The following is a 26279-nucleotide window of genomic DNA, read 5'->3' on the forward strand; positions in this document are numbered from 1 at the left end:
ATTTTGAGATTTTTCCGCTGATTGACATTAGTAAGTAAAGAAATTGTTATTGTTTATGTTTTGAAAGCCAAAATTTGGTGGTATTAAATTGATTTTGATCAAATTTTATGATGGTGGAACTTTGGAAGAAATCGATGGTGAATGTTGGTGGCGTGATGGTGAGAGCCGGGATACATATCAAGAGAAGCAGAAGGGTGGGGGGGGGGGGGGGGGGGATGAAAAAAAGAATGCAAATAAAGAGAAACCGGTGATGTAATTATAATCTCAAATCTTTTTTTTTACACGTGGCCAACTATTTTTACCACCCATCCCATTACAGCCGTTGGATTTTTCTTCCATTCTATCTAACGGTAAAAACAAAATAGGGGTATGTTGCAACGGTTGCAACACGCCCCAAGTGAGTGTCCACAATTCCACGGACTAAAATTGCATAGTGCCCCAAAAAAACAATACCCACCAGTTATAACTATTTATCGTTAAATTAGGTGATTAGGATCCTTATCCATTTATATTGAAATGGTATAGACCCGTGAGAACATCAAACATCGATTATTGGATAATATCGTAGACAAAACATTACCTAAAATAGAACGGCTAAGGATTTTTAATTCTCCATTTTCTTCAGCTATCAACGACCACTGCACGCGATTGAAACAAAAATTTAAAAATAAAAAGAAGAGAAAAGTGTAAGCATAAATTTCCTACTTTGCCCATTAAACATTAGCGTTTCATTGATACCCCATAATGCCGGGACTCACGTGAAAAAAAATACAAAACTGTACTACAATTTGTAATAATTTTAAACACCAGGCAACCCAATGCTATTTATTACCCAGTGCCCCTTTCCTCATTGGGTACGGGAACAGTGGTTACGCGTTCTCAATAATAGATCTGCTTGCGGTCGTGGCGGTCACTTTCTGTAATTTTAATGAGGCCGTGTGGTACACGCAATTGAATAATGAGTGGGAGGAAGATGAGTGTTGGAATTTGCTTGATTGGACAGCATGCATGACTATGAGCGATGATGATGATGATGATGATGATGATGATGATCGACAGTCCAAGACCAAGGCATATCTAATGTCTCACCTAATTTCCACCGACGAAGAGGATTAGATTTTCTGATGTCTAGTTAAAGCCCTTACAATATATTTTGTGACATTATTGTCCTTGATATTTAATTCATTCCGGCATGATCGTACATGCTATTTAACAAAGTCTAATTATTAATTATAAATTAATAAAAGACGGTGCAGTACGATGGACATGCGGTTGTAATTGTATGGCCTTCAGTTTTCGAGCGATTAAGTCAATATTACAAAATTGGAGTGATCGATAATTTATGTTAGAGAAAACGCAAAATATCCAATTAATTGAAGTTTGGTAATCTTTTTCACCCAAAGCCAACAGCCCAAAAAGACCAAAACGGGAAAAAAGTTGCTATTCTGGCCTTTATCACATAATCCAAAATAGATTATTTAAAATGAAGGTAAAGATGTGGGGTTGGTTGTTTGAAGATTTAAGCCATCTTTTACACAAATACAAACTGTTTTATTATCACGCCCATTAAGTGAGTGCAGTAAACTTTTTAATTTCTTTTTTGAGAATTAAGACTGCAAATAATTGTAAATGAAATGAAGCAGTTAGATGCCTGGCGAGCTCTCATTGAATGTTGTGAGCCCACAACAAAATTCTGCCAACGAGATTGCTCACTAGGCGCACTGCACATAATTTACCATTACTAAATGAATGAAAGTCCTTGCCACCTAAAATGTCTGTGAAAGGTACGGTCAGATAATTCAAAAGAATTATATAAAATAACACCATGTAACAGCAAGATAAAAGCCTGAAGTAACATCCCCTCTTGCCCAAATTTGATTAATCATTTGTTCACATGGACGTCAAAATCGATTACATTTCGTCATATACGATCAAAATTTGTTCTAGAAAATTGGGAGCTTTAGCCCTTCGTTAATAGGTTAGTGGGTTGACGTCCAGGAAAATGTGAGGATCACGTGTCGAGTTATTATGCCATAGAAAGCAAATAAATGGACCTTGTGCGCTCCACATTAACTCAACAGCCGTCCAACCAATGCCTGCGTTGTCGCTTCCTACACGTGGTGCGTTTTTGGATCCTCAGCATCCTAAGCCGGTAACCGCAGCATCTGTTTTCACAAAGGGAGCCTCTCAATTTTCCAACGCGGAGAGCCAACAAGAATATGAAAGTTAGCCCACGTGTAAATGCTAGAACTGACAATAGATCGTATTTAAGTAGTTTCGTATTATATTTTTTATTATATTGTATTAAATTACACATATTTGAACCCGCCTATTAATTTATTAGGTCAAAAAAAAAAAAAATTCCAACCCAATTGATATTATTATCGTATTACTCAAATCAGCTCATTTAACTCCCTAATTTTAAATATTATATGTCTAGTTTAAAACAAAAATAGATATTTGTAAAACAAAGTTCTTTAAGAATATAATACTAAATAAAAGAAAATATTAATGTTCTTCATGTTTAACATCATCAAATAATATAAAAAATGTCAACTATTTAGTTCTAGGCATTGATGTGATTGATTAAAATCTTAAGAGAAAAAAATTATAGAAGGAGAATTACTTTACATGAAAGATGTAAATATACAACAGTGACTTCAAATTTTACAATAAACACATAGAAATTTGAAGGTTTGTTGTGACTTTACTTAAGTAGTCAATTTATTTATTGTTCGAAAATGTAAAATTATAAAATTTATTAAATATTATTTGAGCTTCAACTTAAATCCGACCCTTATCAAATAAGTTTTAATGGGCTGACCTATTCACAAACCGACTGACCTGGTGATCTGACAATTATTTTTACAGCGTGGATTCGCGCTTTGTCAATGAATCACATCAACTTTTACCCGGCCTAGCAATTGCTTTATTAAACATTAATTCATTGCTTCGTTTAACAACTCTAAACTGGCCCTATCAAAAAAACAACTCTAAACTGGCATACGTTTAACCTTAGCCAACAAGAATACGAAGCTTAGCCCACCTGCAAACAGTGGAATTCAAATACATAGCCCACCAGCAAATAGTGGAATTCAAATACATACTCTCTGCGCGCATAGGTGTTTTGGATTCCAGTCGAAACAAATCAAATCAACTGATCTAATTTGACTGACTTTCTGTCACTTGATAGTATTGAATTGAATCCTTTACATTAAAAGTCCTATCACACTGGATCGATTTGTAATTTGTGAATATCTTTTTCAATCCAATACCACTAATTTTCTAAAGGGCAAACAAATATGCTAACAATTACACTGACAAGTCACAATAATCCTCCTGAAAGAACCAAACCTATTTTGTTTTCTAAAAGTTAACCTTTTTACCAGCTCTCAAATCCTTAATTTCATCAAAATTTTGTTAAACTTAATCAAAGGAAATTCTTTAAATTTAATTACCTCTGCTTGATGAAACCCAAACAGCTTTAAAAAAATGTCTTAGCAACACATGCACTCCTGGGAAGAGAAGCAGTGGCCAAAGAAGCCCAAAAGTAATAACCTCCCTTCTCTAGAGATCTGTAACAGCGTTTGCATTTTAACAACTCTGAATTTAAATCTAGCTAATTGCTAATGACTAGGGTTGGGTTAGTTGGAATCACAATTGCAAAGAAACCATGCTTATGGCTAGGTGTGGTACTAGGTAGGTTCATCAGTTGCAGACAAACTTAGGCAACTGAATTCTGCATGCAGAGGATTGCCAAGTGGACATAGTTTTCAAACTTCTTATATGAAGAATATTGTAGCGCATCTAAACATGTAGAATCATAAACTTATAGCCTTAGTTCAGTTTTTATTTTTTATTTTGATTTTTCCTTGCAGTTGACAATAGAACAATTCTTTTTGTAAATGTTAACTCTACGTCTCAAGGCCGGGCACTCTCTTTTGTAGGTATCTTAAGCATCATTATATCATACGCCAAAAAATAATAATTCAGTCCAGTTTGGCCAAATCTAAGAGAGAGAGAGGGAGTGCTCATTCCAAACAATTGAAAATCCAGAATATGAATTGTGCCCAGCACAATATACTATGGATTAAGAGCATATAAACATTTAGTGTGAAAGAAATAGACCAATTTCCAATCAAGTTATTCTGCAGTATTCACTTCCACCCTCTGGACATAGATACCTAAAAACTTCCTCCAGAAATACTATTTGAGCTCATAGACATTACATAATTCAAAAAATAAGAAAAATTGATTGGAGGTGGTACGAGTTTAGACTAATACCGTCGCCCACCCTGCCTATGCCGCCATCTGAAATGTCTGAGAATAAAACTATCTGCATAAAGTGGGTAGTTCTTCCTGATCAAGCCCTTTATGCACTTCCAATACGAAAAATCAACCAATTCTCCATCTTTTCGAACTATGAACAAACATCTTGAGCTTTCAAAATCAGGATGATATCCAATCTGTCAACAGGAAATAGGAAACTTTAGAGATCCAACACAATTCCTTCAATTGCATTAAGTAGAAGAAGCTGACATTTTAACTCAGAATAAATTGTTACACATGAGAAAACAATTGCTGCAGCTGCAGAGGGCTCACAAGTTGTGATACCATGTTGTATGGATTGCGGGATCAAGTCTAAGCAAGACCGTTGCATCCCCAAACTCAATAAATAAGTTTCCTAGATACCATTTTTCACGAAGCATGAGTGAATTCATTTTAACATTGAGAGAATAATTGCTTCCAGACTTTGTTAACTAACACTTCAATCTTCTCAAAACATTTGACAGCAAGCCAAAAACTTGGCCCAAATTTTCAACTACAGACACTTGACACTACCATTACCAACTTATCTGTATGTTGTTTCTGCACTAAAGAAAACTAACGAATGCTTTTACACAAGCAATACAGGAAATTTGAAGCCAAGGCATATAGTAACACACTTGATACCATACCATCATTGCCGATACTAGTAATACAAGGCATCCAGAAGACAATCATTCTGATGGGTAAGGCAGGATAAAGTAACGCAAGAAAAACAGCACTTTAGCCTATAAATAGAATGTGATCTTAGCAAGGAAACATACTGTAATGTAATCAATTCCACAGCCAATCTTTTTTTCGAACTCTGGATGATATGGAAGTAACCTCTCAAGTATTGTCCTTTCGTGCTCTGGACTCAATCTAACTCCACTTTCATATCTGCAACAAGAATATCCAAATTCGGCAACATAAACACAGATAATTAAACATTACTTCAAAAAATGGGAACCATTCAGTTTCAATTCAATAATGGCCATACTTATTAGTACTTACCTTCCAGAATGAAGAATCATCCTAACGAAGCCTACGAGTGGAACCGTGTCCTCCAAAATCTTATCCTCCCAGTCAATCCATCCCTCATCGTCTTCGCTCTCCCCTTCTTCTTTCTCCGAATTTCCATCCAAGTCCCTACTCGCTGGCGAAACTACCGGTTTCCTAAGCAAATTAAAGCCCTGCGATTCCTGGCTCCCAATTTTATCACCGTCCGATCTTAAGGCTGCAGAGACACGTAGGTGAAGAAACGAAGTCATCCGATAGAATGGAAAGGATAAGATAACGGGAGATAGAAAGAGCGAGGTCGAGGTAGGGTTTGAGTGGTTGTGGGAGCTACGGTGAACCAACGGCGTTGGTTTAACAAGGGAAGCCATGCTCATGCTAGTAACTTTATAGTATTTTGCAGCTCTGTCTGTTTCAATCGTTAGTTCTCACTCATTGTATCTAGGGTTTTGGTGAACCTTTTGGCAATGGAAGAAGAAGCAGTTAACGGTTACTCAAGTGAAGTGAATTAGTGCCATGGAAATGGACAAGGGAAAAGGAAAAACCAATCTGACAGGATAATTTTGCCTCTACGCTGCGTTTAGTGACTGAGCCACAGTTGTGATTGTGAGTTGTCCACCTCTTTGTTTTGCCGTTTGGGCCTTGGTCCATCCAATCCAGGCCCATTCGACCTTCACCCATCACTATTATTAACCGTGAATTTCGAATTTGCTTCTTTCTAACATCAATGAAATTTCTCAGCAAATGTTGTGTTGCAACTACTGGTTTGAAGTTTGAACTATTCTTCTTAGTCAGTTTGTCATTATTTTTAAATCTACGTAGTTATTACTTATTAACGGGTGAATATCTAAATAATACATTCCAGGTGCTATCTATTCTCGGTGATTGCATCACAACTACCCAAAAAATATATATGTGTGTATGTTGTGTTGCGTTGAACTTAACTAACGAATTGAAAAATAATAATAATAACATTTTAATTGATCTATTTTTTTAAACTCAAATTATGTGTAATCCATCACTTAAATGGGTTATATATGTGATAAATTGTTGTGAACTTGTAACATCATTTACAATAAGAAAAAGAAAAAAAAAACTAGAAATTATAAGGTTGCTTAATATGACAGTTGTTAGTTTGTTACTCTTAAAAGAATAAGCTAGAATTTTTGTTTGTGTTGTTTGATTTTTCAAAATTTACTTCATTTCACCTCTTTGAAGGTTAGAAGTGACTGGGAGGACTGTGCAACTTGCAACACATTTGCATAAGTTGAATAATATTTATTTCGATAGATCACAGAGTCAAGTCATTCAGGTGAATGTTTAATGGAGAGCAAAATGTTGTCTCATGTTCTTTCTTTCCTCTTGCTTCTGTTATTGTTCGTGGGATCCAAAGCCATGGCCAATGCCAGAGAGAATGAATGTCCAGTGACAATGACTCCAAAAATACTGGGGCATGCTCGATGGGGCAGGGGGCAGAAATCAGCCATGGAAATAGCTGTCCAAGATTTTCATCACTCAACCACCTGTTCTAAGCAGCTTGTTTTGCATTTCAAAGATTATGATTGGTAAAGTTTTATTCTTTCCTCAAACTGGCATATTATTCTAACCACGCTCATATGTTAGGGCCTTTTAACAGGTGATTCCTGAGCTTTATGACTGAAGAGGCTTATTAGTTAAAATATTGAAAATAAAGTCGATATAAGCATAAACTTGCGAATTTTGTTTTTCTTAATTTATTTAATTATTGACTCTATTACAAGACTTATGAATTCTATATAAATGGTTATAAACACGAGAGTTATGATCCTTTCTTCATTTATCTTCCTCCTTATCTTTCCTTACCTTCATAATTTAGTGAAAAAATTTACTTGATTGTCATCCAATACTGAATTTTAATCGTTCATCAAGTAAGGAGAGGATCCTTAGCCGTAAACACCATCTCATGTGCCAATTGTAGTAGTGGTAGATTATGGCCTTATGGGTGTGTGGTACATATTGTTAATTATTTCCAACAGATCTTAGAGACTTGAACTAGTTTTACAATTATCGATTCAGTAACAGTGTAACCTGCATAAATAATTTACTGAATATACTTTCTGAAGATCATGCTATGTAATTTTGCCCTAAGCTTTTTTCACAATACAGGATGTTAATAAGGAGGCGAAAAGAGAGAGAGAGAGAGAAAAGAAAAGAAAAGAGGGTATGAAAAATCTTGCTCACATTTTGGATTTTTTCAGGCTAAGAGGGCATGACAGCAGTGTATGACAACAGTAATGATTTTTCAACTGATCCATGGTAGATATTAAGACACATCAGAGAAAAAATTACAGCAATGATGGCGAAAAGTTACGGCAAGTCTCACCTCAATGTTGACTGTCTCACGCCTCCAACCATCCACAGTAGATATTAAGACACTTCAGAGGAGAAATGCAGCCGTTGGATGCAATGGGAATTCGTTTATTATACGGTATTTGATAAATGTTTTAAACTTCAAGCCAGGGAGTAATAAGAAGATTAACGCAAAAAATGGGTACTCTGTGACTGTACACACACACACACACACACACATATATATATATATATATATATATATGTGTGTGTGTGTGTGTGTAGTCACTTACACCACACCACGTGTCCAACAAACATTATAAATATGAATTCCGAATTAGAAATTAGTAACTTATACAAATCGTCAAAAGATGATTAATGATCAAATCAGAAACTTAAAATTCAAGCTAGTGTATTAACTTCTTAAAATTCAAGCCAATGTATTAACTTAAGAGTACCTTGGATGTGTTAAAAAAAAATAATCACTTACACCACATCACGTGTCCAATAAATATTATAAATATATATATTGAATTAGAGATTAATAACTTGTACAAAAAGTCTGGAGATAATCAACGATCAAACTTGAAGATCTAAACAATAAGATGTTACACCAATAGTGTATCTATCTATATAAATAGAGCAAAAAGAATCAAGAAATGATTTTTCTGAATAGTTCTAATTTAAGTAAAGGGAAACTCAAAATCTAGATCCATAAATTCTCTAAACATAAATACAGACAAAAGCATCCAAGTACCTTTTGTAGGTACATGAAGATTCTCACGAATAAAGGATTGATATTCAAGCTAGTTGATTGAACAGGTATAATTCTATCACTTCATACCCAATGGCCTTTGAGAGTGGTGATATTGCTGCAGCTTTCTTGGTTCTTCCTAGTTAAGTTCTGCAAATGCTACATTGGAGCAGGGAGAACCCAAAAGCTTGGAGGATTTTGATTTGTAAGTTCTTGTTCTCTCCTCATTTGCATTTTCACTACATCTATGTCCATTTTTTGATCTAATTGAGGATCTTATTTGAGCATTAATTTTCGGTCTTAGGTGTTCCCAAGAGGTTCTCCTTTGGCACTTGACATTTCAGAAGCAATCCTTAAAGTAACCGAGAGCATTAATTTTCGGTCTTAGCTCTTCTCGTTTAAATGTTCCTCTTCAACCGACATGAGTGATTGGCCTGGCATTAGGAGGTTATCATTTTGCGTCTGGCAGAAAGGGATAGAGAAATGCAAATTCTTGACTTCCTAGACGGTGCATTGCTGCCTAAAAGTTGCATCTCAGTGTTTGATAGTTTAATTTTGACGCTACCTCATATGGCAAAAGTAAGACAACTGTTGAACTTTTCAAATCTGCCCACATTCAAATTCAAGCGTGGTAGTGGTTCTGCTGCATGACTAAGACTAATGCTTCCCTTGTCTACCATATTGTAAATACCTTCACTTGTATGTGTTAATTCAGATGCACCCTCTTGGATCGTTGAAGCATGTAGTAATATGTTTCCATACATGATAAAACAACCATAACAAAGGCATTATCTACTTATAATAATGGAACAGGTTGGATTAGCACTCTCTGGCGTCGTACAAGTTATAAAGTTGAAGTGGGTTAGGCTTCAACTGATAATTACACTTCGATGCAATTAAAATCATCATTAAATGTATTGGCAATAATTGCTTTTTCGAAGAGTACTGATGGTGTAGGAGTTCCCAAATCAAATTGAATCTTTGATAGTAGACATGAGATAAAAAAAAAAAAAAAGTTCATCTATGTCACCGTGATTGGAAGTAATCAAGTAATGGATCATGTTCTAGATGAAATACCGTATCTTGCAATAGCTGTCCCATTTAAGACGATTATTGAATGTGTTTTACAGCTTAGCACATGGATCACATAATTACTCCATAGAATATGAAATCAATGGACCTTTTTCTAGAACCCACGTGGCATGCCCTTGCTGCCTCCAATCCAAGCCGGCGGCCTTGCTGAATGAAGTACCAACATCTTTCGCAGCGTGATTCACGAACCACTTACTACTCCACGATTTCAGTGTCCACTTCCTGATCCCTGGACCACGCAAAATTTGATGAGTCAATTAATCAAATCTTGCTTCGCAGAACACCTTTGACACTGACTAGACTGCTGGAAATGCCACGTGGAACCGTACTATGCTGCGCGCGTGATTCGATCGTGCGGAAAGCCAGCTCAGACTTATTTATAATTTTCTATAGATCTCCGCCGACACTGACCGAGAAACAAGCCACTCAGCCGATTGTAATTTCGTTTAAAAGTCAGAAATAAGTAAATGAATTTTTTTTTTTTTTAATTTTCAAATTGTGCTCCGGAGATTCCAGTTCATGCGAGAAAACGAAAGTCTGAAAATCGCTGGCGTTGATCGCACTCAATTCCCTATAAATTAAAAGAAAAGAAAAGAAATGACAAATTAAAATCTTAACAAAAAGGAAAACAGATAGCAGATAAGACAGCCCTGCGTGCCATATAAATTATCAACAAATGAAGTTACATGCCAGTTCATTTCTCTCTTTCTTTCAGTCATTTTCACAAACACAGACTGACACTGACTCCTAAGATCTCTCCTCGAAACTCTTCGCTTCCTCCTAAGCTTTGCAGCAGATGTATCTCTGATTTAGGATAATTGCAAAAACTGATCTGATTTCGGCGAAAATGGACGGTCGTGATGATACGGTTAGATTAGGTGCTCTAAACTTGAAGCCGGCTGCTCGTGAATTCGATTTGGATCCAGACGTGTCCGTTTCATCGCCGGTGACGAGACAGAAAGCCGCTGCCGCAAAGCAGTTCATTGAGAATCATTACAAGAACTACTTGCAAGGATTGCAAGATCGTAAAGAGAGGTTCAGTTCTTTAAACTTTTTTTTTTTGTTTCTATTGGAATTTGACGTGTGTCGTCTAGAATCATGTAAGGCCGGAGAACTAGAATTCAGTGCTTGCGGTTTTGTTACTTATTATGCTAATGTGAGCTGCATTTATTTTATAGATTGATTTCCCATATTGAGAGTAGAATGTAGATGCAGTTCTTCATATATTGATGTTAAATTCGTAACTGGTTTGATTGATCACTTGACACTTAATTAAGGCTAGAATGTTAATTAATTGTTTATCTAGTGATAATTTAAGAGTAGCGATGCGTATCTTTGCCTTCATATGAGATAGAGAAAAGGCAAATTGAATTTATTTGATCTAATTCTGAAATAAATAATAATAAAGCTTTATCAATCTGAGCATATTTTAGGCGTAGAGCCCTTCAAATGAGAGCACAACAAGCTGCGGTCTCAAATGAGGAACAAGAGGAGATGCTGAGGAATTTAGAGCGCAGAGAAACTGAATATATGAGGCTGCAGAGGCGTAAAATTGGGATTGATGACTTTGAGCAATTAACTTTAATTGGAAAAGGTGCATTTGGTGAGGTATGTTTTATTGAACATACCATTAGTAACCATGTGCGTAGACAGAGCACGGTAATATCAAATTCTGTTAACATCACACTTGTCCAAAATTGTGTTTATCAACACAGGTCAGGTTATGTCGTGCTAAAACTACTGGAGAGATCTTTGCCATGAAGAAATTGAAGAAATCGGAGATGCTTAAACGAGGACAGGTGAAACCACCGGAGTAGAATTGCTATTTACATGCTATGATCATTACCCTCAATGGATATTAGGCTGATAAACTAGAATTAATCAGAAGACTTGGATAAAGTGTTGTAACTGTAAAGTTTGAAATCAATGAATTTCTTAACTTTTCAAATCAATGGATTTGCTGTTGAGAAATAATATTTATGTATAATTCATTTTGAAAATCAGATTAACTTTTATACTTTTTTTGTACCCCTTAATATTCATTAATTTTCTTCTTTATTCTGTTTCTGTATACCAGGTTGAGCATGTTCGATCAGAGAGGAACTTACTTGCAGAGGTTGATAGTCGGTGCATAGTACAGCTTTTCTACTCTTTTCAAGATTCTGATTTCTTATATCTCATCATGGAGTATTTACCTGGTGGTGACATTATGACATTACTAATGAGAGAAGATATTCTTTCCGAGGATGTTGCACGTTTTTACATAGCAGAAAGCGTTCTGGCTATTCATTCAATTCACCAACATAACTATGTTCATAGGTATGACAGTTATATGGTAGCTTAAATTATTGACAGTATAAAGATTTATGCATATGTTTTTGCTATAGAAAAATTGGTGGGTGGGAGGATGTCACTAATTTTTTTAAGGATTCAATAGACTTTTCATCCACTGAAAGTGAAAGAGGTGTTTGGATATTGTGGCAACTTTTAGCAAGCTTCTGTGATCTGCTTAGTCATCCTGCTGTATACCATGGTTGGTTCAAATTTCAGGCCCAAGTAGTGCTGTGTGAAAGTTCTTTCCTTTCCTTTCCTTTCCTTTTACTGAGTCTTGCTAGGCTGAAGTTCGTAGGCATAATTTATTTTTGTGGTGAAAACTCTTTGCCACAGCGCAAGTTCATTGCAGAGCCTGACTATTTGGTCAGGATAGACCAAAAAATATACAAGTTTTTCAAAATTTATTCTTGACCCAAGCAGCTGGATTAGAGATGTTGCTTAATTAAAAGGCTCTGACATTTTTTTCCCCCTACATTCTGCTTCCGACCATTAATTGAACAGCAATGAATGACATTCAGCTTTTCCGGATCTTTGGCCCTGAGGTTGTTCTGCTTTGCAGGGATATAAAACCAGATAACCTGATACTAGACAAAAATGGCCATTTGAAGCTTTCAGACTTTGGTTTGTGCAAGCCCCTAGAGGACAAATATTCATCAATTCTATTGGAAGATGAAGACATTATAAACCAGGAAACTGTAAGCGAAGCTGAAGGACAGTGGATGATGCCAAAAGAGCGTTTGCAGCAGTGGAAACGTAATCGCCGTGCATTGGTATTTTCATTAATCTCGTTTTCTAAACCTCATGTTATATATTAGGTGTAGTTTGACTTATCGTGCAATGGCTTTCTTTTGTACGGAAACTTGTTGCAGTTCCTATATCTTTCTCCTGTCATTCTTCTCGAGTGGTCATGTTTATCTGTTGAAAGTTATCAAGCATGTTGTATCTATGTTCTATAGGCTTATTCAACTGTTGGAACTCTTGATTATATGGCACCTGAAGTTTTGCTTAAGAAGGGATATGGAATGGAGTGTGATTGGTGGTCCCTGGGTGCAATCATGTATGAGATGCTGATAGGCTATCCTCCCTTCTGTTCTGATGATCCAAGGATCACATGCCGCAAGGTAATATCTAGTTCAGGATTGTAGTTACACCCTCAACATCCTTCAAATGTGCTAAATATTCTTTCTGTCTTGTTCAGATAGTCAATTGGAAAACATGCCTGAAATTCCCTGAAGAACCAAAAATATCAGATGAGGCTAGGGATCTGATTTGTCACTTGCTCTGTGATGTTGAGACAAGGCTTGGAACCAGAGGAGTTGAAGAATTGAAGGTAATCATCTTTACAATATGTAACAGTGTCCCCATTAAACTTTATTTATTGAACTTTGGAAACTTTTGCTTTTAGTTTACCTTGTTGATACTATGACACCATTCATCAGCTAATAGTAGATGTATATCTCTTTAATTCCAGTAATAAGAATATGTAGGCCAAATACTTATGCTTGGTGGATTGATTTGTGCTACTCATATTTGTGATTTTAAGTCATCAAATGTTTTTTAGGAACATCCATGGTTCAGAGGAATCCAATGGGACAAGTTGTATGAAATGGAAGCTGCATATAAGCCTACAGTCAATGGGGAGCTGGATACTCAGAATTTTGAGAAGTTTCCAGAAGTAAGTAGATTAGAACTTTTAGGTTTAATTGTTTAGAGTAATAAGAGAATGACATATTTGCAGTTTTGAAGCTCATTCTACTGTTGAAACATTTCTTGCAAGTCAAGAATCGTCAACACAGATTCTAATCACTCAAATCTCCTTATGCAATGCCACATTTTTACATTTTTTTTTCTGTTTTATATCTTGTAAAATTAATTCTATTCTGAGCCTCCACATTTTCTACAGGTAGACGGCCCACCATCGGAGATACCAAGTGTGGGACCTTGGAGAAAGGTAACGACTCTCATTTCCTCTGATATTCTTCCTATGTTATTATGATCACAAAGAAGGCTAACTTAATTTGCGGGCATACATTCATAAAAGGAATTGCTAGCACAAAACATTTGAAGTTTCAGACTGTACGATGCAGTGGTTCTTTGATTAGAAGCATGCTTGTTACTTTGAAGCATGTTCATTGTTTCTTTCCCTGTCTTTTCTATAAGTTGTGATGGAATTAGGGTGGTGGTGTTTTGATCAATAATGAGTTCCATATTATTCTGATTATTAGCTTACGTGATGAAACAAGCTGAATAGCTTGTTAAATCTGGCTGCAGTTATGTTTCACACAGTTAAGTCGTAAGAAGTTCAAATATCCTTGAACATCTCTGACTGAAATCTTGAAATTGTATTAGTTAAAAACCTGGTGTACCAAATGCTTTCTCTTGGTTTAGTGCTTCCTGGTGTTAAACTGTGGGGATAATTTTTATTCTATAACCTGATAAGTGTTAAATTAACTAGCATGATTGTTTTACATTAGATACAATACTAAATTTCTAGTTCATTTTCCATTTGATTTGCAGATGCTGACATCAAAAGATACCAATTTTATCGGATATACATTTAAGAAATCTGATGTCCTTAAATCACTTGAAAATTCAGGTAGGCCGCTTCTGCTGTTTAATAGCTTTTTGGAGACCATTTTCATGTCTTGTTCTAGTTTAGTAAACCATATTAGTAGACAAACCTAGTTTTGACTGAATGATGAACCATGTGGCTCCTCTCTCTTTTTTTCTCTCTTTTTTTTTCCATATTTTTTGGGGTGGTGGGGGAGGAAGTCACCTGCACAATATGAAATCATGCTGATGATGGTATATAATGTTTATGTTTTATCTTGCATTATTTAAGATACAGCACTATATTTATTAATTTAAATGTGGTTTTGCAGGTACGGACATGAGGTCGAATGGATCATCAAAAGTTCCCTCTTTGATTTCTTTGTTAGGTATGATATACTATATCTTTTACTATAACGCTTTTTGATATTGGGTACGGTTGTACTACTATCTTGGCTGTGACAGGAGATGCTGTACCTTTTTTTTCATGACAAATTATCTAGTAATCAGAGCAGAGGAATCTAGTTCCCTAGATTTACTATGTGTCCACAGCTGATTATGGAACTATTTATCATAATAGCATATATGCGTTGCACTTTGAGAGGAGAATCATGAAACCATTTTGTTTTTGTTTTGTTTTTTTTTTTTTTGAGACTGATTAATCATCAGATTACTGCATTACACAGATATTTACAACAACAACTGCTTATTGTAGCAGAGGTATTACACTGATATTTACAATCAGATATACATGATTGGGACTTACATTATTACAATGAATTCTATGAAGTACATGCCCAATACAAATAACCCCTCACATGAGAGATGTCCATACTCCACTTGCATTTCGCAAGGGAGAAGGATATAAAGAACATTTAGCCCCCACAATGCTTTTGTGGGGGCTAGAACCGCTGCCCTCACAATGCTTGTGAGGGCAGCAGCCCACCACTTCGGCCAAGGCCGAAGTGGCGAAACCATTTTGTTAAATTAATGAACAGTTGCTATTTAAAAAATAATAATGATAATACAGTTCCCTGTTAAGCAGGAATTAACTAACAACTAAAACATGTACATTGAATTTTTCCTATAACTATTTTATTGGAATATATGCACCATAAATTTCAGAACTGCATTCCAAATGTGCATGTTCTTTTTTTATTTCAGGCCTTGTAAACATGTTTCTTCAAATGCTTCACATAGGAGTTATATAGTTTATAGCTTAGTTCAAGCATCTTTGGACTTTTTATCTGCTCGACATGGCGTCTTTTGAATGAAGCGGTTCCACTAGGGAACTCCTTTTTCTATGTTTGAAGAAAATATTCTCCTGTATGACTTTTTCTTTAACTTTCTTCGTGGGGAACGGTTCTGGAAAGTTGAGTGCCTTGAATCTTGCGCAACTGACAAACTTAAAGAGTTGACGATTTCAAGCTAGGTCCATCTTGATATAGTCCAAGCGGAACCCTGGCGACTACCCATTTTTTATTTTTTTATTTTTTTCTGGCTGATGCAGGTAGGATTGACGTGCAGGAAACTGCCATTTCAGAGTGTGATCAGCAGAAGCAGGAAACCTGAGTGGATCATTCTGTTTTACTTATTCGGGAGTTCCGTTCCTATTTTTATTCCATTGCGTGTATAACCTTCAAAAGCAGGTTTTGTATAAAAACCGATTATGGCAAAGAACTGTGGGGAGTAACGACCCGAGAATAAGGAGGTCAGCCTAAAAGTCGATGTGATCTCAAGCGTAATTCTTTTTTTTTCGTACTGCAAATGTCATCTATCAGAGTTACTGTGAAGCCCCAAATATGTTCAATTCTTTCTTATACTGATATAATAAATAAGAGCTAATGTAAAGCCTGGATTAAGCTCAATTCCTTGTCAATGCCAATTTTGCTAAAAAAATCACATTTGAAATAGAGTTCATATAGTTTTATTAATGTCCTGTAATAGAATTTTTAGCTGGCTACACCTACATTGACGCGCTGGGCTCATTTTGTTTTGTTTGATCACTACAGTGAGTCTGAGATCCCCCCATTTGTTAAGTATCCAATAGCATTTGTAAGTGGAAGCTATGACTCTATGAACATGAGTGGCCATTTTAATTTTCAACGCCTATTAGAGAGTGTATGTATGCACGTGTTTGCTGATGATTTTGATACGGGAAACAGAACGGCACGTTATTAAGTGCAGAACCCATTTGTCTTGTTTATGCTATCAACTAGGTGTGGCAGGACAAACTTGTCCAGTTTTCTTCGCCTGCCCCTTTCTTGGAAATAATGTGCTGATCTTTTTGTTGCGGAGATATTTTCCTTTTGGATTACTTGCGTTTTCAACCAACTATTAATTATATTGATGGGGTCCTGTTGTTTCTGTTCCACTTCCATTTCAGTGGAAATGAAATTCCTATGTTTTTAAATAAAATCGTTGGCAAAGGAGCGGGACACAAACAGGTAAGAGATTAAAAGAAGAGCGAGTAGGAGTAACGGCGTTAGACGTTAGTAATGAACAGTCGCTGTTAAAGTACATAATCTCGCAATGAAATAAGGTGTATTAGCCACGAGTTTCTTTAATTTAAATATACCCTATTTATCCCAAAATGTTAAATTTACTCCCTGTTACATAGATATGTCAAGAAAAAGAAGAAGAAAAAGTTAAAATAGGCCCAAAAAAGTATCTATCGAATAACAAGTTAATTAAGTCGAGTATCTAGTTAAGTAAAAAGTGAAGTGAGTGAGTTCAGTAAATCGAGTATATAGTCGAACTAGAAGTGAGTCAAGTAAGTCAAGTAGTTAAGAAATAAGTAAAGTGAGTCCAGTATGAAGTCGAGTAAGAGTTGAGTAAGGGTAATTGTAAGTTGATTAAGTCTAATAGTAAATCGAGTAGCATAAGAAGACTCAAATAATTAGTTGAGTAAGTTTTTTGAACAAGTGGAGCATGAGTCGAATAAACATCTTGAAAAAGTGAAGGGTCAAGTAAGAACAAGTCGAGTAGGAGTAGGGTAAATTCTTGAACAAGTTGAATATAAGTCGAGTAAGTCTTTTAAATAAGTTAAATAAGAACAAGTTAATTAGAATTCAAGTAAGTTTTGAATAAGTGAGTAAGAGTTGAGTAAGAGTCGATAGGAGTCAATTAAGTTTTTTAATAAGTGGAGTAAGGGTCATGTAAGTCTTTTGAATAAGTCAAGTAATAATATGTCGAGTAAGAGTCATGTAAGTTATTTTAATATGTCGAGTAAGAGTCATGTAAGTTTTTTTAATAAGTCAAATAATTTTTTTTGTACAAGTCAGATGGAGTCGGGTAAGTTTTTGAACAAGTCGAATAGGGGTTGAGTAAGTCTTTTAAATAAGCCGAGTAGAAATCTAATAACCTTTTGAGCAAGCCAAGGAGAAGTTGAATAAGTTTTTGAACATGTCCAGTAGGAGTATAGTAAGTTTTTCGCTTGACTTTAAGATATTTTATCTAATTTTGTGAAGATTTAATTGAGGGTATTTTTATATTTTTTGTAGGTTTTTTGAGATATACATGCACAATATTAAAGGGTCAAAATAGTCAATGCATATTTCGTGTATTTTAAGCTAATTGGAGTATATTCCACGCAATTCCTTCATTTGACACACTATTGTAATATTGAAGGGTCAAACTATTCAATGCATATTTTGTGTATTTTGAGCTGTTGGAGTATATACTACACAATTCATTTGTTTAACATGCTACAGTAGGGTTGGTAAAACTTGGGTTCGGGTCCTAGTATCGCAATGCCCGGATTAGGACCGAATGTACATTTTTAGATGCCTAAGCCAAGCTTAAAAAACCAGCATCGGGCTGGGTTTTAATTTGAATACCCGAATTTTATACTTTTTTTTAATATTATATAAGTATAATTTTTATTATTTTTTTTGTAATTTTAAATTTTTTAAATTTATTTCAATGAAATTAGACATGAAAATATAAGATTTAAATGTTTAAAACTTTACATATATATAATAGATGAATTAAACAAATATAAAAACTTAAAATAATATATATATTTTATAATATTTTTTAATAAAATATGGGTTCTAGGCTGAGTCCTGGATTTATTAAGTGATGTTCAGGAACGATCCAAACCGAGTATTACTCGACCCACATTGCCCAAGCTCAATCCGAGTCCAGAATAGATGGATATTTTTACCACCCTTAACACTACATTACAATTTACATGAGATTATAATGCAATACAATTTCATGTTTGGTAAATTATTAATAATGCATCATAGTGCATTATAATATACCATAACAGCACACTGTTCACATTAAACAAAGCCAGAGGAGTTTTTTGTAATGTAGGTACTATTCACATTAGGTTTTTTTTTTTTGGGTTTTAAAATTCTTTTATTAAAATAATAAAAAAATTCAGAAATAATGCCGCGGTATTTCTTAACTATCAAGTCAAGGAGTTGAAAGGAAGCGCAAGAGATATTTTCGACATTCCCAAAAATATCTGCTTACGATCCAGTTCTAATAAGCGCGGGCGTTGACGTGGCAACATGATGGCCCATGACACGTGTAAAAGCGGTGACAACTGTAACGTTCTTTGATCTCACCCAAGGCCACCTCCTCTACTTTCCCCCTTCTTCTTCTTCTTCTCTTTTTCTCACTCTGTTTGTCAAATTGTTTGTTCTCTAAAACAGAATTAGAAAAAATAAAATAAAAGAAGGAAAGAACACTCTTTTTATCTTCTGAATAAAGGGCGGGCTTTTAAAATTGTGTGTTTGCATGGATGGTTTAGGGAGCAATGAAAATCAGACGACTCCTCGTGCATCTGATCAATTGGGTCCTGACAAATCAGGCGATAAAGAGCCTTGGAGCCTGGTATGGTATCATATATCTCTTCTTCCTTTGATGTCCTTTACAAGCGCTAATAAAATCATGAATCCTGACCAAGCTTTTATGCATAATATTAAGAAAGACCAACAATTTTGAATATTTTGTCAACTTTCCTTCGTGATATATTTGGTTTCTTTGATGAACTAATCGTGATTGAATTGGGGTTACCTGAAGGAATAGGTAAAGTTGCTTGGTTTATTTTCATAAGGGTTATCAGATTAGGTCAATGACAGTAGTTTGATTACGTCACCATGTTAAGGTCCCAAGGCCAGTTTAGTATTGAGGTCTGTCGTGGGAAAAAAGAAAAGAAAAGAAAAAAGTTGTAGTTTTTAAATGAAAATCGGCAATGTAGGGTAAATGTAATTTTTAAATAATAATTGCGATAAAAATAATAATATAGGCTTTTCATTATGCTTAGTGTGGAAAAATTTAACTTTAACTTTCAAATTACAGGAAAAATTTAACTTAACTTTCAAATTACAATACGTGTTTACCAAATATTTTAAAATTACGGCTTCTCAACGACACGTTTGAATGGCTTTAAGCTTTGTTTAGAAGAAAGTAGATAAATAAAAATGCAATTAAGTGCCAAAATCGATTTATGATGTTAAACCTTTACATGTATTTCTTAAAAGTGCTTCTTGCTCCCATGTTCTCAGTTGAAATCTACCTTGTTTGTTTAAGGGTTTCTGATCACAATGTTAATTGCATATCAGGATTCACGAGTAACAGAATGGACAGATGAGAAGCATAGTTTGTACCTTAAATCCATGGAAGCATCATTTGTTAACCAGTTATATAGTGCTGCGGATATTCCTGCTCGGAGCGATGTTACATCATCTAGGAAAATGCATTGTGCTACTTCTGGCCAGGTTTGTTTGAACACGACTCTTGTTTGAAGGACTGTCGACTCTGTTGCTTTTGTACATGTTCTGTGCTTACAAAAGTGTGGTCTTTGTTATTTTTATTGTTTCTTTCTATCTTTATTCTAGTTTAAGATTCTTCGACGTGGTTGCTGGCAGAAGCTCTACTTAGAGAGACCTGAATTTCAACCAAATAGGACATGCAATTCTCATGGTCTTTCGGCAAATCCGTGGATCCGGCATTTTAAATCTGAATGCAAGCCAAAAACATTTGCGTCTCCATATCCTCCAGGTATTGCTGGATCAAAAATAGTAATCAATATTAGTGGGAAGAAGGCAGTGTCCTATGAAGCAGCTACTAGATCTGAACACCTTGATGCGTCTCATTTGTGTCGTCATGATTTGTCTGGCAGTAGTGCAGGTGCTGACAGCTATACTTTAATCTAAGGGCAAATATTTGTTACTTTACATCCATTGCTTCACACCTCCTTTTTCCTGTATCTTGCTTGTTTAATGTCATCACATGAGTGAAGTAAAATTTATCACCGGTTCCACAATGTGAAATTATCGGTTAATCACATTAAATGATCCGCATCTTTGATTTATTCTATAGTTTATTTTGGGTTCTGTTCTCTTCTAATTCGTCAATCATAAAAGTTCTTAGGAGGCTGAAGGTGGCAATATGCATTGATAAATATGGGTGTACAAGAGTTCAGTAATAGATATATCTGGTATATACTTGAAAGAATAAGATAAAGATTTAGTCATGGGGGATTAAAAATTTTCATGAAGCCACCTCATCTAGTCCAGGGTAAAGTGTGATCGAGTTGAGTACAGAGTTAGAGGAAGAAGAGCAAGAAATGATTTCATGAGAAATTTTATTTTCTACAATAAGATTCGTGTTGCTGTTACAAATTAGAAGGTTCTTTAATTCATTGGCAGAGAGGTGATGGGCTATGTTGCATATAGCTTACCAACTCTCTGAGACTCTGACGATGCTTTGATTTCTTGCAGAGGTGTCGGATCAGAACTTCATTGATGAAGAGAGTAAAGGTGAGAAAGCAAGCTGTACATGTAGCTCAAAAAAGATGAAAACTGAGAAACCTGATGCTTCAAGCCATGATGATCAGGTAACATGTACACTTAATTCATAAGCAGCTTTTGTGAGAGCTAAGAAGTAAGATTATGATATTGTCTGGGCGATCTTAGTTTAACATTGTCCATCTTGGTCATGCTCTTTTAGGTTGTCCCACGCCAGCAAAGCAAGCGTACCATGACAGAAAACTGTCCTGAGAAGTGTGTTTTTCCAGCCAGATGAGATGAAGAACAAGAATGCAAATGGCTTGCTTATCTACTCCTCTTCTAACAAAAGGAGTGCTTGCGGGGGACTCTGTGCAGATCAATTATGCTGACTTAACCCAAGATTATAGGAGCATTTATGCATTGCTGGGGAGAAATGACTTGCTATTTCCATCTACTGTACTCTCTGCATCTAAGCCTAAAGCCCACTATCATGTTGTTGTTGGTGGTTTTTTTTGTTTTTTTTGGCTTTTTTATACTATTCGTCATTATGTTTGCTGAAATATCAGATTTTCTTTTTGTTTTCATTTCTTTTAAAATTTAAGGTAAATGGGAAATGCTAGAGATCGCATCGAGTCTATTTTCACTTACATTCTATGTTTCATTTTTGCGAATGGGCATATCATTTTGAAAATTATTTGGTTGCATCAGTTTAGCATTACAGATTCTTCCGAAAAATCAATGCGTATAAATGAAGCCATCCATCGGCGCCAAATGAAGGACATTCATACATGGAAATAATAAGTCAATGATCTGAGAAAGAAAAGTTAGCATGAATATTTCCGTGAAGTTAAAAATTTGAATAATTGTAATTGAACATTTTTAAATTCCGTTTTATTAGGTTAAGATCATATTGCTGGCAATTCTAGAAAAATTGAATATTCCTTTACCAGTCTCTCGATTCGGTATTTTTGTACTTTATATATATATATATAAACGATACAAAAAAGAATACTAAATATTATTTCGTTTTTTAATAGAGCGAGAGTCATTTAAAAAAAGAAAGAAACAATAATAAAATACACGTCTGAGTAAAGGAACCGGAACAGCCGTACAGCTGTTATCTCGGCGGCGACACCAAAATCATGGCAAGAAAATTAAAGGCGACGTGTAACAGTCTTAATATTTATAATTATTAGTACAAGAATTTTTCTTTTTAAAAAAAAAAAATTATTTTCTTTTTCTTTCTTTACAACTTTCTAATTTTTAAAGAAAGACGACACGCATCTCCTCAGATTCCTCTCATTGTCCAATTTATTTCATTCCTCAGAAAGTCGCCTCGCTGGTTTTGAAAGGTAGGCGATGCTCCTCGCTTTCCTTGATTATCTCGACTCGATCTCCAGGGTTTCGATTTTTCCCTTTTTATATTTGTTCGATTTCCTAACTAATTGATATTTTTTTTTTCAATAGTTATAGCTTGCTTTGGTTTCCGGGATTTGTGGAATCCCGGTTCTGTCCATAATTATAACCAATTGTTGGAGTAGGGCTTAGAAATTGTGAGATATTACAATGCCGCCATTCATGCCGGTCTCAAAAGCCTTGGGTTCCTTAGTTTCACGCACAACGGGCAGTAGACATTTGATTAGTTCTGCCAAAAGCGATGGGCAGCTACGTAAGCTCAATCAGTTTCGACGATTGTGTGGAATAACAGGGATCGAAACATCTTCAGTCCATAAATTGATTGGTGCTCACCAAAATATTAGTTCTTCATTAGCTAATTTTTGCCAAAATAATGGTAATGTTCTGCAAAGGAGGCGGTTTCTTGGTGTCGGAGACGGGGAAGAGGGTGATGTCTTATCCAAAGTTTATGAAGAGCGACGTGTTTTAGGGTAATTTTGCTTGAAACTCTTTTGTTTTTGTTTCTGGTAATCCACTTGAATTTCCTTGTTCATTATTCATTTCCTAAGTTTAATTCTTCAGTATGCATGATTGTGGAAGAAAATTCTTGAATTTACTTCCTCATGGTTGCAGCATATATATTTTCTGCCCCTTAATGATTTTTTGTATTGGATTTTCATTAGCTGATATATCTTTTCAATTCCAGCTACTCTCCGGAGCAGTTATTTGATGTAGTTGCTGCTGTTGATTTGTATCACGGGTTTGTCCCCTGGTGTCAGCGGTCAGAGATACTGAAACACAACCCAGATGGATCTTTTGATGCCGAGTTGGAGATTGGGTTTAAATTTCTTGTTGAAAGTTATGTTTCCCACGTGGAGTTAAACAGACCAAAGTTCGTTAAGGTAACAAGATGTGAAACTGTTTATTGGGTTTTCCTTTTTCTTGGACTCCATTTTTGTGATGCACAGAGCATTCATTCTCGTCTTTAAAGAAAATGTGCCATTTTGAGACAAGCAGGACATGCATTTCGGGGCTGTGAACATGTTGTTCAAATGATTGCTTCTTGCATAGCTACTGCTTAAGTCCAAACTTCTCATTAATTTAACTTTGGTCCTAGTAGATTGTTGTACTATAATACACTGATCATTCATTCTTGTATTTATATAAATGCTCTACTTCATACCAACAGGATATGCAGTTAAGAGTTGTAAACACGGTGTATCAATTGGAGTTCTTCTTGTGTACCTACTGCTTTAGTTCAAACTTCTTGTTAACTGTGCAATTCTTGCTCTATACCTTTTTGAATTGAGATCGAGATGAAAGTCTTAAATGTAGGATATTGCTGCTAGCTTTACCATGAAATGGAATAAAAGATGAAATATGACCACCTACTCCGAGCCAGTATGTGCAATGGTGGAGTCATTTGTTGGTCATTTCATTTTTGCGATATCTTAGAACTCTGAGACGGTCCTTACTGTAGGTGATTTTGATTTCCAAATGTTTTCTCCTTTTGGCTGTTGAATTTTTATGGTCTTAAATTTTTGTTCTGCTTTATTTTACAGACAACCGCATCAGACAGTTCCCTTTTTGACCATCTAATAAATATTTGGGAATTCAATCCTGGACCTTCTCCTGGAACTTGCAACCTGTACTTTTTGGTGGATTTTAAGTTTCACTCACCACTTTATCGACAGGTAATGGTCCTTCATTTGGTTTTTCATATCATGCTTTGCCAATATTGAGGAACAAAGTTGGAAGGCAATTCAGCAATTTAACTTCTAGAGGGATATGAATTACCAAAATTCCATAGGTTTTGCAAAAAATTGAAAGTAATTGTGGGCATGCTCTTTTAAAGTAGTTCATAGGATCAAGTTAGGAATAATCTTTCTCTCTCTCTATCTTTGTTTGGAATGAACTGAAACCGGAGGCAAACCAATTGCTCGGTAAAAAATGGAAACAAAATGTTAACCAATTTCTGGGGAAAAACCAAATGGAACTACCAGTTCAATTCAGTCCTATCAGTTTAGTTTGGTTGTGTGTAAACTTTGTCCACCCCCTCTTGTAACTTGAAAGGATATTAGCATTGTTGAATCTTTTACTATACTTATGAAGAGAAGCATGAAGGATGCTAATTTTGCTGAGGGCTCTGCTTAACAGGCAGCGTCTATGTTCTTTAAGGAGGTGGTCTCTCGATTGGTTGGCTCGTTCAGTGAACGCTGCCGGTTGATTTATGGGCCAGAGGCCCCAATCCTTGAAAACACTTACGAACAGAGGGTATGAAGATTGGTTTTTCCATTCAATCAGGTTGCTGCTGATTGAATGTCATCCTCCAAAGAGCAGTCTGAATGCTGGTGAGATCAAACAAAAAATGATCTGACAATGTGAAACTGGCACTGGGTGGTTTTAGTTTTGTATCCTTCCCAGCTATAGATCTTTTATGATTGTATTCTATCCAGCTATTGATCTTTCAAATGGTCATAAATGGCTCTTAATCAGTCATTTCTATTTTTCCCTTGTCAATCCACCTTTTATTGATAACTTAGATGTGGCATCTTCGATATGTGCGACGGTAAACCCTACTTGGTTTTTTTTTTTTTTATCAATCAATATTGAAGTATTAATTGTCGCATAAATGAAGCTTTGATGTGAATCTTCTAATATAAGGCAAATACTAAGTTATATTTAATGTAACTTACACCACTCAAACATATTATGCAGGTTCCACACAGGTATTACTGTTCTTGTGAGTGGTGTAAGTGACATTAAATGTAACTTAGGGGCTCCCTTAATATAATATGCTTGTGAAATATTAACAGTAATTACATAACGTGGTGGAGCATCCAATTGCTTCTTATTGAGACGCGATTTGCAGCTTGTGTCCAGAGGGATTGGGGATTTGGCGGCGTTGGGCCGGAGTGGATGGCCCAATGACCGGTACCGATGCTTTCTGGAGTTCAGGCCTATGATGGTCACGTTGGCATGGACCAAAGCTTCTTCATAAGACGTTAAGAAGATCGAGGAGTAGTGTGATTATTTGACTCTTCCGAGTTCCGACATCCGTTATAAGTCTCACTTTTTAATAAATCTCATTTATTTTACAGTTACATAAGTCATGTGTCCTTTCTAAATTCAAACTTTTAATGTAAATGGAGGTAATTTTTTTTATTAGAGGGGTCAAATAAATATTTTTAGATTTATTTTTTAACAAATAATTTGCAAGATTTTCAAATACCTTGGAAGAAAATGATTTTTTGGTGGCTAATCTCAATTTTAAGAATAACTTGTAAGATTTTCAAGCATAAGATAGAGCAACAACAACATGCAATTTGTCAAAATGAGTTTATAATTATCAAATTAATTGTTGACAATTTTTTTTTTGGAGGGGGTTGTTTAACTAGAGATTAGTCCAGTTACGCAGTTTAATCAAACAAAATGATGGTTGATGATGAGTATCTAAGTGCGTCTTCTTGCTAATGCATGAAAGTAACACGGTTTAGTTAATTTCTCGAGGATGGAAGGAAAAGGAAAAAGAAAAAAAGGAGGGAGGTCGCGGCTGAAGATAATTTGGAAATAGTTGATGATGACCATTGACCAGGCCGAAAATAAAAGTGAAAAGGAGGAGCACAAAATCCTGCCATCACCATGCAACATTACCGTCACCAATGACGCTGTTCGAGATTCGCACTGATATCATGAACCTGTGGCTCTGCTAGCCAATTCATGACAGTGTGAACGCGTATGTCGATATACTTACC

At 35.6% G+C, this 26279-nt stretch overlaps 4 protein-coding genes across 9 annotated transcripts; 3 read left to right on the plus strand and 1 right to left on the minus strand.

Annotated features, from left to right (window-relative positions):
- Positions 1 to 4058: 4058 nt before the first annotated feature.
- LOC102609741 (protein DCL homolog, chloroplastic) lies at positions 4059 to 5903 on the minus strand. Its single transcript, XM_006473254.4, has 3 exons — positions 5320 to 5903; positions 5091 to 5205; positions 4059 to 4466 (listed from the first exon to the last, which is right to left on the minus strand). The coding sequence occupies exons 1-3, from the start codon at positions 5697 to 5699 to the stop codon at positions 4278 to 4280; spliced, it is 684 nt and encodes a 227-aa protein (XP_006473317.2). The 5' UTR covers positions 5700 to 5903; the 3' UTR covers positions 4059 to 4277.
- Positions 5904 to 9945: 4042 nt separating this feature from the next.
- LOC102610056 (uncharacterized) lies at positions 9946 to 16248 on the plus strand. The gene is made up of 12 exons (XM_006473255.4): positions 9946 to 10531; positions 10930 to 11104; positions 11212 to 11295; positions 11574 to 11815; positions 12390 to 12600; positions 12787 to 12951; positions 13029 to 13160; positions 13392 to 13505; positions 13734 to 13781; positions 14348 to 14426; positions 14713 to 14769; positions 15891 to 16248. The coding sequence occupies exons 1-12, from the start codon at positions 10344 to 10346 to the stop codon at positions 15950 to 15952; spliced, it is 1557 nt and encodes a 518-aa protein (XP_006473318.1). The 5' UTR covers positions 9946 to 10343; the 3' UTR covers positions 15953 to 16248.
- Positions 16249 to 18967: 2719 nt separating this feature from the next.
- Positions 18968 to 21776, plus strand: LOC102610375 (cold-regulated protein 27). Of its 6 annotated transcripts, none has more exons than XM_052442128.1 (5): positions 18968 to 19228; positions 19960 to 20115; positions 20269 to 20527; positions 21121 to 21236; positions 21350 to 21776. In XM_052442128.1, exons 1-5 carry the CDS (start codon positions 19133 to 19135, stop codon positions 21422 to 21424), a joined length of 702 nt encoding a protein of 233 aa, XP_052298088.1. In that variant the 5' UTR covers positions 18968 to 19132; the 3' UTR covers positions 21425 to 21776. The 6 variants fall into 6 exon arrangements, with proteins under 6 accessions (XP_052298088.1, XP_052298090.1, XP_006473320.2 ...); XM_052442130.1 differs by having other exon boundaries at positions 18969 to 19228; positions 20269 to 20398; XM_006473257.4 differs by having other exon boundaries at positions 18970 to 19228; positions 20266 to 20527.
- Positions 21777 to 22147: 371 nt separating this feature from the next.
- LOC102611279 (uncharacterized) lies at positions 22148 to 25044 on the plus strand. The gene is made up of 5 exons (XM_006473260.4): positions 22148 to 22481; positions 22597 to 23015; positions 23231 to 23426; positions 24087 to 24218; positions 24682 to 25044. The coding sequence occupies exons 2-5, from the start codon at positions 22696 to 22698 to the stop codon at positions 24802 to 24804; spliced, it is 771 nt and encodes a 256-aa protein (XP_006473323.2). The 5' UTR covers positions 22148 to 22481; positions 22597 to 22695; the 3' UTR covers positions 24805 to 25044.
- Positions 25045 to 26279: the final 1235 nt, after the last annotated feature.

The sequence above is a fragment of the Citrus sinensis genome, chromosome 5, assembly GCF_022201045.2.
Source record: "Citrus sinensis cultivar Valencia sweet orange chromosome 5, DVS_A1.0, whole genome shotgun sequence".
In the NCBI taxonomy this organism is placed as follows: Eukaryota; Viridiplantae; Streptophyta; class Magnoliopsida; order Sapindales; family Rutaceae; genus Citrus; species Citrus sinensis.